Source organism: Austrofundulus limnaeus, unplaced genomic scaffold, assembly GCF_001266775.1.
Source record: "Austrofundulus limnaeus strain Quisiro unplaced genomic scaffold, Austrofundulus_limnaeus-1.0 Scaffold35, whole genome shotgun sequence".
In the NCBI taxonomy this organism is placed as follows: Eukaryota; Metazoa; Chordata; class Actinopteri; order Cyprinodontiformes; family Rivulidae; genus Austrofundulus; species Austrofundulus limnaeus.
In genome coordinates, this window is record NW_013952437.1 from 599,660 (window position 1) to 612,131 (window position 12,472).

General features: G+C 38.0%; 1 protein-coding gene across 3 annotated transcripts in view; it reads right to left on the reverse strand.

The window, feature by feature from the left end:
* Positions 1 to 12,472, reverse strand: part of cacna1da (calcium channel, voltage-dependent, L type, alpha 1D subunit, a) — a 55,301-nt gene that overhangs the window by 32,792 nt on the left and 10,037 nt on the right. For all 3 annotated transcript variants that reach the window (XM_014006408.1, XM_014006409.1, XM_014006410.1), the window contains exon 3: positions 2,114 to 2,253. In XM_014006408.1, coding sequence (XP_013861862.1) covers positions 2,114 to 2,253 — 140 coding nt within the window. The remainder of the gene's footprint in view (positions 1 to 2,113; positions 2,254 to 12,472) is intronic.

Here is a 12,472-nt window from a genome sequence, read left to right on the forward strand (position 1 = left end):
ATTCTATTCTATTCTATTCTATTCTATTCTATTCTATTCTATTCTATTCTATTCTATTCTATTCTATTCTATTCTATTCTAAATAGCTAGTATTCATTTTGCTGCTAGACATAATTCCCAACCTCTCACTATCTTCCTCTCCCTGCTCCTCTGAGCTGCAGATGTTCTCTCTGCCCCAAGTTCTGTCTTTTCCTGCAGCTGACAGTCTGCATGTCACCCCCCGCCACCCACCCACTTGGATCGCATGTAAGTAATAAAGATTTTTTTTTTGTGAAAATTACAGATTTTTGAGAGTCAAGATACAGGTCAACGTCCGAAGAGGTCAACATGTATGAGAGTCTGACCCAGAGTGAGAGGAGAATGAAGATGAACGACGACGTTAGACGGAAGTCTATATTTACAAGTTCTGCAGTAAATACTGTGATGTTATTGTTAAAAAAAAGTAATAGGGAATATATAAAACTGAATGGATGGAAAAATAGGACCCAATTGAAAATAAAGATATCAATGCATCACAGGGAGAGACTGAATTAAAATTTTCTTCACCCGTAGAGCTTCAAAGTTCACAACAAAATGCTTTTATTGGCTAACAAATGGGATTTTGCATATGTCTCCTTTAAAATTAGTTCAAATTGGAAATATTTTCACACAATCTGTTCACTCTTTGAGAACGGTACGTATCGGAGATGACTCACAGCTACTACCACAACAWGCTTTAGAGTAATATCTACAAAACTGACTGATCTACAGTATGGTCATTTCTGTTTTGCCTAAGGGTGATCAGCTGTGCTGGGAATCGCAAATTTGAACGATTTCAAAAGAAAATCAGTTGRAGATGAACAATCAGTGATTAGTTTATGAGAGTTTGGCTCGTGAGATATTGTGAAGCACAAGAAACAAACAAACATGCAAGCACACACATTGGCACAGGCAATTATACTGTTGGCAATAAAAGAATTTCAGTGCCATTTAACAACCAGAAGCACACCATGTTTTTGTATCTGCACATCCACAATCCCCATCTACCCCGATTCTTGTCTAAGAGTGGACTGCAGCTCTCTGACATCAGAACCTAGCTGGATTATCTCAGTTTTTCATTTCAGTGATTTAGCAGCAACAGTCACTCCGCCTTGCAGGGGCAGCAGCCTTCTTTGCATTCGACTGCATGGCAGATCAACACTGCATGCGGCACACAGACGGAGATCTGACCCAGCTACCCACTCGACTGTGTGTATATTCAAAGAGAAATACGAGCAGGGAAGAGGGGAAGGAAGGAAGGGAGGAAGAGGAGAGAAAATGTGAAAAGCCGTGATGAAGATGATAAGATGTGCAGGAGAGAAGATGGAGGACAAAGGGAGGTTGAGAGCACAGCATGAATTATCTTTTTTTAAATAAAAAGGTTGAAAATGTTTCCACGTCCTTTATATAAAATCTGCATTTTATTCTTTAGTCATAATAGAATGTCTATTGTAAATACAACTTTGAGGAATTTGTTTTGAAATCTTGTTMTTTAGCTGTTCTTGTAGATTATTAATGATTCTGAAAACATGCATTTGTTTGTAATTTTGTAATAAGATTTTTTGTCTGTTGTGTATTATTAGCGTGTTAATCTAACTTGATGTCTTTGTTACTTCTTTGTGTTTAAATCTCACAGAGACGTTTTAAGAAGAGTAGGAATGAACAACTTTGTGCTTCAAGGAAATTATAAGGGTAGAGATAACAATAAGCTCCAAAGACATAACAGAGGAGGACAGCAGAGTGTGAGTGAAGGAGAGACGGGAGGAAGACGTAAAAAAAAAAATGGAGAGATGATGACTCACACCAGTGGTGGTAAAGCTCTGATTTATTCTCTCTGTCTTTTCTGGGTCATATACTGTGGGTGTATGAGGCACTCTATTAGCACTTGTCCACTATGAGCAAAGGCTTAAGCAACTTTTAACTTCTCCACTCACAAATACTGTAAACTGTCAAACTGAGATCAAGGCGTAAATCCGAGCAGAACAGAAAACTAAAAATAACAAAACCTTGTGACCTCACATGTGAAAAAAAAAATCAAATAAAATGTTAAAATCAGACCTCAGCACATTAAAATTAAGGTCAAGRGCAGACTTACCCGATAACCACAATGACAAAGTCCAGCATGTTCCAGCCATTCCTCACATATGCATTCTGGTGCATCACCAAACCATAAGCAATAATCTTCAGGAAGGTCTCTATTGTGAAAATGATCAGGAAGGCATATTCAACTGTTTCCTGCAGACACACAAAAGAAAAACAAAAAGTTTGCAGCAATGAGGACATTTATATAACAGTGTTATACTGCATGTCAACATATTTCTTATTTTTTTTTTACATAATATTGATTAAATTAATGGTGCAGAACTTTGTACATGTTAAAATAATAGAGTAAAAATATAAAAAAAAAACGAGTAATTAAATGTCAAATTATTTAATGTGTAGTGTTGCAAAACTTGCCGAGTTCTGTGAAGAGCTCCACTTCCCTCTTATGACTCAAAGGTCAAGTTAATTAGTGATTTGAAACTGACGAGTGTGTGAGCATATTAGTACCATGATGGACTGTCCAGGTGTGTGCCCACTCTCTCAACCAACAGAAGCCGAGACTTGATTTGCAACCCAGAATAGAACGAAGCAGAAGGTAAAGCTTTCTGAAAGTGGGCTTATTTTAAAAAATTTCCATCAGCTAACTATAACGGTCAGTTAAAAACGTCATTACAAAACGGTTTTGGTCACCTGATCGAACACACAGTCACACGCTTACAGCTCARCAGGTCACCGTCATGTTTCAGAGTGAAGGAAGACCGAAGCTGCAGACAGGAGCTCAACAGAAACTTTAAGAGATCGTCTTGTCATCTTTAAAGTGGCATTCTGTCAAATAGTTAGTAGTACTTAAACCATCACATCAGTCTCAGAGAATAGAGTTTGGAGAGAAGGGCAGAAGTCTACGGCCAGGCTAGGCTAATAGTTAGCCAAACGAAGGCCAGCGTACATTTGATTTGTTTTTCAGACTCCTCAACCTACAAAACCCATGTAAAAGATCAACTCCTGTCTTCTTTTAAATTTATTATAATATACATACATTTTTTCTTCATATTGCTCCTGTAAATATAAAATGAAATGAAACTGTGGAAAAAGAAATGGTAATAATCCATGCAAAGAAAAATAAATAAATAAATAAATTAAATAAATAAATAAATAAATAATAAACTAGTTTTCAAGCCAGAGAGGAGCAGAGAGGTGAAAACACAACAAACGCAGTGAAAGAAAAGGCTTGGATAATTAGAGCTATTTGGAGGATTCTGTGTGCAGAGAGAGAAAAGACGCAGCTCAGTCATGCCGTGCTCCTTTCTCTGTTTGTTTCAGAAGCAGAGGGAAAAACAGGAACATTGAGCCATCAGGTTGAGGTCGACTGGAAGTGAAGCTGAAAGCAGAGGCACGCCAACATCCAGGCAGTGTGTGCTTTACTGCGTGAGAAACCGAGGTTGCGTAATCCAAAGGTGACTCGACATGTTCAGGTCCGTCCTGAGACCTCCCCCAGATCAGGAGACAATCATTTATTCATGAGGCAGGTCATGTTAACAATGTACAGTACAGCGGGTAAAATAAGTATTAAATAGGTCACCATTTTTCTCAGTAAATATATTACTAGAGGTGCTAATGACATGAAATTTTCACCAGATGTTGGTAACAACCCAAGTGATCCATACATACAAAGAAATCAAACCATAAATGTCCAGAAATGAAGTTATTTGTAATAATGTGGAATGGCACAGGGAAAAAGTATTGAACACACTTACTGAAATTTATCTAATACTTTGTACAAAAGCCTTTGTTGTCAACGACAGCTTCAAGATGCCTCCTGTATGGAGAAACTAGTGGTATGCATTGCTCAGGTGTGATTTTGGTCCATTCTTCCACACAAACAGTCTTCAAATCTTGAAGGTTTCGTGGACCTCTTCTATGAACTCTGATCTTTAGTTCTTTCCATAGATTTTCTGTTGGATTCAGGTCAGGTGATTGGCTGGGCCATTCCAGCAGCTTTAGTTTCTTTCTCTGAAATCAACTGAGAGTTTCCTTGGCTTTGTGTTTGGGCTCATTGTCTTGCTGAAATGTCCAGCCACGTTTCATCTTCATCATCCTGGTAGATGGAAGCAGATTTTTATCAAGAATGTCTCTGTACATTTTTCCACTCATCCTTCCTTCAATTATTTGAAGTTTGCCAGTACCATATGCTGAAAAACAGCCCCACACCATGATGTTCCCACCTCCAAACTTCACTGTTGGTATGGTGTTTTTGGGCTGATGTGCAGTGCCATTTGACCTCCAAACATGATGTGTATTCTGGCATCCAAACAGTTCAATGTTGGTCTCATCTGACCAGACTATATTCTCCCAGTATTTCACAGGCTTGTCTAAATGTTGTGCAGCAAACTTTAAAGGAGCTTCAACATGCTGTTTCTTCAGCAGTGGAGTCTTGCGTGGTGAGCGTGCATACAGGCCATGGTGGTTCAGTGCATTACTTATTGTTTTCTTTGAAACAATCYTACCTGCTAATTCCAGGTCTTTCTGAAGCTCTCCACAAGTGGTCCTTGGCTCTTGGACAACTCTTCTGATAATTCTTTTCACTCCTCTGTCAGAAATCTTGTGAGGAGCACCTGGTCATGGTCGGTTTATGGTGAAATGATGTTCTTTCCACTTCTGAATTATGGCCCCAACAGTGCTCACTGGAACCTTCAGAAGTTTAGACATTCTTCTGTAACCGATGCCATCATTATGCTTTGCAACAATAAGGTTGTGAAGGTCTTGAGAGAGCTCTTTACTTTTACCCTTCAGCAGATGTTTCTTGTGTGATACCTGGCCATCATTTGGGACTGAACCAGCTGATATTAATTTGCACTGACAAGGGGCAGGCTTGTTTTCTAATTACTTAGAGAGTTCAGCTGGTGTCTTGGCTTTCCATGCCTTTTTACACCTCCCTTTCTTCATGTGTTCAATACTTTTTCCCTGTGCCATTCCACATTATTACAAATAACTTCATTTCTGGACATTTATGTTTTGATTTCTTTGTATGTATGGATCACTTGGGTTGTTACCGACATCTGGTGAAAATTTCATGTCATTAGTACCTCTAGTAATATATTTACTGGGAAAAATGGTGACGTGTTCAATACTTATTTTACCCGCTGAATGTCCAAAAAAAAAAAAAAACTCCACTTAACCCCAGAGATGATTTTAACCTTCAACACAGGGGACGAAACACAAGCAAATACTCCCAAATATACTAAAATATAGATAATAATCTCTTGTTCCTGAGGGAGTCCTTGTGCGGACACCATGCACTATAGATGCAGGAGAACCGCAGGCTGCCAGATTCGTTTTTCTCGTCGGTTAACTGCAGATTGTGTGAAGCACTTAGCTCAGAATAAACAACATGGGCCTCTTTGTTACTGAAAGAAAAGGCTGAGTTAAGCTTAGGGCCGCTGCCTCTTTGACTGAGCGTTCTTGAGCCGCAGGGAGCAAAGATAACAGAGCGATTCATGTGAGGATGAAGGGGAAGTGACAGAGAGGCGAGTGAACAGTTTTAGAGGTATTTGTATAAAAATAAACGAAACGAACAGCTGCTGCTGTTATCTGCTGAGTGCAAAGAAAATAAAAAATATATGTTACTTAGCCAAAACAATATCATGGTATAGTCACAACAGAATATAATCTTGAAATATCACAGAAAATATATTTTTTGTGTGTCTATAGAGATGTAAAATGAAAAAGTGGAGTAAAAATATAATGCGCTGTTGGAACAATTTTAGCATTTAAAGCTACAGTCAAATGATGCAAATTGCCATCTCCTGGTTAAGAACAGCATGTTAAATGTAATTGCAGATGAAAACCATTTGTCTCTCAGTTAATGAGCAACCCAATAATTTATTAACATACTGAACTGTGAGCATCAAGTACAAATGGAAAGAAATACCAGAGGAAACAAATCGTAGAGAACAGAAAGGATCGTGAACGTCCGAGTCATCACAGTTTACGGGCGACATGGTGGAGCAGCGGTCAGAGTTGTCGCCTCTCAGTCAGAAGGTCACAGGATCACCTCCTATGCTGAGTTTTTTCTTCCCACAGACCAAACACGTGCATCTTAGGTCAGTTGCTAACTCTTCCTTATTGAGAGTGTGAATGCTTTTATTCATCCTGTTTATCTCGGTGTGTCCCTGTGTCCAAGGTGTTCCTGGCCTCTCACAGCTGGATATTAACACCAGCTGCCTGTGACCAGCAAAGGATAAAGCAGGTGAAGCAAATGATTTATTGGACTGTTGTTCATTTATGTGTTATCTCGTACCGAGTAATTTAGTTTAGGTACAGACACCGATTACTTACTGAGTTTAACAATACTTTAGTAGTTCACTTACTGAACTTAAACATTGCACAATGATTCCAAAAACACTTTTCTTTTATTTAGAAACTGGTACATATCTGATGTTTTTCAAAGCGACTTCAGTCTGAACCCTCATTTTATCTGACTTTTATGTCAGTGAGGTAATAAGAGTGATCAAAGTAATAATAATGTCACGCAGTTTAAATCCTGTAACTCCACACGTCTTCAGCTACGTCTTTTTTTTATTTTGCATGTTCTGGATGACTGAGAATCCACGGAAACTTGATAGTAACATTGGTTTCAGACCATGTCGACAATGAAGTAACTAGATTGATACATTAGATAGTTTTACTTCCAGCATGTCGCTCTCGTTCCATAAATACACGCAGCACTGGAGCAGCCAACCAGAGGTAGGTTAAAATATAAACAGTAAACTAAACAAGCATGTCAGATAATTATTTAACCCGCTCTGATTGCACAACTTCAGAAATGTAGCATCCATATTTACTTCTGTAAACAGCGAGCTGAATGTGAAGGTTGCACATCATCATCATCATCAAGTTTATTTATAAAGCACATTTAAAAACAAAAAGTTGTCACCAAGTGCTGAACACAAGGCAAAAATCAATATAAAAACAAATGACATTCTTTAAAATGTAAAAGATAAAACACCAACATATACATAACTCACAATCAATCAAAAATCTGAGAAAACAGGTGTGTTTTTAATAGAGATTTAAAAACAGGAAGTGACGAGGCCTGTCTAACATTGGGGGGTAGATTGTTCCAAAGCTTGGGAGCCACGACTGAAAAAGCTCGATCTCCCCTCAGTTTCAGCCTGGTTTTAGGAATGACCAAAAGCAGCTGATCAGAAGATCTTAGTGCCCGAGAAGGACTGTKWGGTTGAAGTAGATCAGCGAGATAAGAGGGTGTGAGGCCATGTTGGCATTTGTACGTGAGCAGGAGAATTTTAAAATCTATTCTATAGCACACTGGTAGCCAGTGAAGGGAAGACAAGACCGGTGACACATGCTCAAACCTATGAGTTCCTGAGTTCCTTTTATAAYTCGAGCCGCAGCATTTTGAACAACTTGAAGACGTGAAAGGGAGATCTGACTGATCCCAACGTAAAGTGCATTGCAATAATCTAATCGACTAGTAATAAAAGCATGAACTATTTCCTCAAGGTCAGGTCTAGTCAATATCGGCTTGAGCTTGGCTGTCTTAGCTGAAAAAACTTTTCTGCAAAATAGAGTTAATTCGCTTCTTAAACTTCAAATCAGAATCTAAAATCATTCCCAGATTTACAACAGACTGCTTCAAATACAACTGATGAGAGCTAAAATTAAATGGAATGGTGTCAGCAGTAGCACTAGGGCTAAACACAATAACTTCAGTTTTCCTGTTATTAAAACTTAAAAAAATTTGCAGCCATCTAATCCTTAATGTCATCAAGACATTTTAATAGCAACTGGGAAGAGCAAGCTCTATTATCAGGTTTCAAGGGCAGGTAGATCTGGCAATCATCAGCATAGCACTGAAAAGACAGACCATGTTTCCTAAGAACAGATCCTAAAGGAAGCAGGTATAAAGAAAACAAAAGTGGTCCAATATTTAAAACATGCATTTAAAATATGACGTAAAACATCTACACAAAAACTTTTTAAAAAATGGTATCGGTTATGGGTATGCGACAGGACGATATTGAACGAATATGAGCACTTGTAAAAATGRTGGTAACAGAGCCACACCACTAGTAAATATAGTTGCCTTACTTACTTCTATTCTCTCAGATATGCATAAAACACAGTTAACTGTTATAAACACATTTGAAGGTCCAACTGTATCAGTAAACAACACTTTAACCTCCACAGCAACAGCCCCAACCGTGGCACAGGGTGAGTGTTCACATCCACAGGCACACCTCACTTCAGCTCACAGCTGATCAGCTCACCCTGACATATGATGCTGCTGAACCACTGAGCTGAGCACACTTCTACACAACTCACCGGATGACTTAGCCAGGCGGACAGCAGCAACAAGAACCCATTAACAGCTTGGAGCAGGGTGTCCGTGAGCCGCAATTTATCTCCCTCCATTTGTCACAAAGAATCCATAATATGGTTTTGTACAAATGGAAACAAAGATGTAAAAAAATCTATTGCAACCTTGTCTTTTGTTGATTAAATAATAAAACACAGACTGCTGGTGAGAAAATGAAACAAACTGAGTATTCCATAAGTTCTTAACACTGATTTGTATCAGCTGGACTCCTTTGAAGTAAAGCAAGAATAAAAGATATAGCCTGACATCGTTGAGTTTGTTTGTCTTATTTTGACATCACACTTCCTGCAGTGCGACTCTGTCACACGCACATCAAGATGTTGATGTTAAAACTACATATTGTGCTGATTCCCTGTGGAGTCAGAATTTATTTCACTGTCACTACAGGCAGCTTCCCCGTTTGTCTTAGCACGCACTTTCTTACAAAGACGGAGAGTTTTGCATCTAAACTTCTTCAAGTGATAAAAACAAAAATCTGAAGCAACTATGACTGATTTATTAAACCTATAAGTTTACCTAGTTAATTTTAAAATTTAAATAATGTTAAACAAACATGATTTTTATTTAGATACCAAATTATTAATGAGTAGAAAGAAAATGCAAACACAAGTCTTGAAACTGAGACTATCTTGTGTTGAGAAATAACGGTGTAGCATTTAGGACAAATCTGAAATAATGTTGCATGTGAGCTTCAGCAATAACACAAATTGTCAAAGCTAAAAATATGTATTGTGAATGACTCTCAGTTACTACCACACCATTTAGTTCAATATCTATAAAATTACCTGAGCTACAGCCATCTAARGATTACTTTCTGTGAATTTTATTAAAAACTGTCCTGTTCATGAAATATTCATGAAATATTTTGCTAACAGTATAATAGACAAATAGACACAAGCTTGCATACATTTGCCTTTCAGCAAGAGGAGATAATAAATCAGGAAAGAAATCTTTTGTATTTTGTTTATTTAAAGGCACAGTGTGTAGGATTTGTTGTTTTCAGCGACATCTAGTGGTTGAGTGGTTGAATCATCCTCCCTGGTCCTCCTCCCACCCCCACCCCCGCTTCCAAATGCAAAGGAGTTGCTACGGTGTCTCTCAGGTGTCAAAAACCTTTGATAATTCCAACCYCGATGTCTACCAGCAGCTTCAGGGCTAGTGATGTTTCAAGTGGTKAGATTATGAGCTTTAATAAGTAAAATTATCCCAGCTACAATGACAGACAACAAATATTACATTTATAGTATTACAACTAAAACCGTTTTTTGACGCCGCCACCGCAGTTTGTCCTTCGTGAGCCTTTGTAGACAAGATGGCGGTGCAAGATGGCGGCTGCCTGTTGTGGCGACCCGCGACCATGGAGATATAAACAGCTTTTTACAAGGTAAAAATAATAAAACAAGGTCTTTGTCTGCAATGATTACACATGTTTTTTTTATTATTGCCATTAGTGATTATCTCAATTTCAGCTAAAAGAATTGACAAAATCCTACACACTGTMCCTTTAATTGTACATTTATTATGTTGCTTTGTTTCATCATCCATCACTGCCTCCTTTTAGCTTTCATGAGTTAATTGATCTTAATATTYACTAACAAATATTAGACCAACTTGATTTTATCATTTAAAACAAATCTTAACCAGGACACACATACAACAAAAACTGTGACCTTTACTTGAATAAAACAATATCTAAACTACAAATGACACTCAGACAAAATGTTTTGAACAACTTCACTCCTGGTTTTCTAATAAAAACTCTGTCACTCCACTTCTAAAGCTGTCAGGAATAACAGAATTTATTATTATAATCAAGTGGCTTTACTGTAACAAAGAAAGAAAGAAAGAAACTAGAGAAGAAACACTTGACCAAGTCCTGTAGTTGAATTTAAACTTCTCAAGGCACAAATATATAAAACACCTTTATGAGCAGCAGAACTGAACAAATATCTGAATGACTCTCAAATTCAAATCCACACATACGGAGCAAAATACAAAATGCATGAATGCTTAAAAATTTGATGGGACTTCATGTTTTCACCTGATTGTTGCTATATTTGTGTGTCTGAACATCTGAGCATGTGGCTACCAGCCCAGAATGAGTAACAGTGACATCATGCATGTGTGATYTCTGCGTGTGGCCAGATGTTCACACACACGCAGAGCAAATACAACAAAATCAGTGTAAAATACATACACCCTGTGTAGGTTTTAGAACCAACTTTTACAGTTACGACCACAGTATATATTTGGATGCACTCAAATAGATGACACGTACGTAGCATCACTGCATGAACACCATGTTTTCTCTCATCCTGCTCTCCATCTTTGTTTCCATCTCTTGTCTGTGCAGATCAGTCAGGGCCGCCCAGTCGAGTCAGCCAGCAGCGTTCAGTGCTTCACGTAATAGCTAGAGCTTTCACCCTTTATTTCTTGTTTATAGTCAAGACTACAATTTTTTTGCTAAATGGATTCATATTCAAATGCACAACAGATTGGTTTTTACTCTGAGCTATWTCCAATCAATAAAAAAACAACAAAAACAGACTAACCAAATTGGCAAAAACAGCAGCTCTTTTTGAATGTAACACATTGAAATCTGTCAACGACACTGCAGACCCTGCATTTGCTAATTAGACTCAGCTGTTTTTACTCAGTAATCAGCACTACCAACCTACTTATTCTCCTGACATTATCATTTGGMCATTGTTCTGTCATACTGTTTGGGTTTGTCTCTTGTTTCCTGTGTCTGCTTTGCTTGTTAGCCACACCACTACTCTCTTTTAATAACCTCTTTGCTGCCCTGATGGCATCTCTTTTTATTTGTTAAAATCTTTAGTTTTGTTAACTTAGTGTCTTGTGTTCAAGTCTACATTTTTGGGTGTTTTCCTCACCAACACTTGGCAATCTGAAACCCAAACCTGCTTGTCATTATAATTTTATTACTCAGATTTAGTGTTTACTGTTCTATATTAGGCTCAGTTTAGACTATTATTATTTTTGTTCTTGTTTTGTATGTTCAGTGGCTTGTTTCTTTTAGCCCTGCTCTCAGACCAGAGCCTTGCTTTACGAAAATGATTCTTAGCACACAGGTTTTGCTAAGGATTTCCGGCTTAACTAACCTAAAAAAAATGACACCTGTATTTAGTGAGAAAATCAACCCAGGTTTGCAGACTCTGGCTATGTGAACAATGCATGTAAAAAAAGTAAAGTGGACCAATCACAATTATGAAYCTGGAAATTAATGCATAAATTAAAGCACAAATGAATAATCATCAGTTCATCACCATGTATTACAACTGAAACCATTAATTTTTCAGATACAGTTCCAACTGTTTAAAAGCTTTTTATACAAACACAGGAATAATTCAGTCCAGTACGTGACTTGATCATAAATCAGTTCAGAACAGGCTGTGTTATGGTATGTAGGTTTTGTTAAGCCAGCTAACAAAAAAAAAAAAGTCCAGTAGTTTTGAGTTTGGTTTAGTTTTAAGAATAAGTTGCCATAATGATAAATCAAGGCATAAACCTGCTTTATGGCACTGAAAATGTTACTTTATTAGACCACTAACTCTGCTTTACCGTACGGGTCATAAATCTAAATGGTGTTGATTTATATGTAGAATATCAATTCAGGTAAATAATAATAATAATAATAATAATAATAAACTAGCATGGCACATTCATGCATTAATATCCACACCACTCATCTCTGCTTCCCTTTACGCTCCATGGCTCGCCTCTGTCACACACTCACATGCTAGTGCTCCCTCATGCTTGCGCGCACACACACACACATGCAGAAATACACATTCAGGATAACAAGCAGGGACAGTGCTAGTGTGAGCCGCAAATGAGCAGTTACGTTAAGTGACTAAACACATTCTTCTATCATCATCTCCACGGGAGTCCCTAGTCCAGACGTTGCTGTTTGTGCCAGCCGTGTCTCTCTCTCTCTCTCTCTCTCTCTCTCTCTCTCTCTCTCTCTCTCTCTCTCTCTCTCTCTCTCTCTCT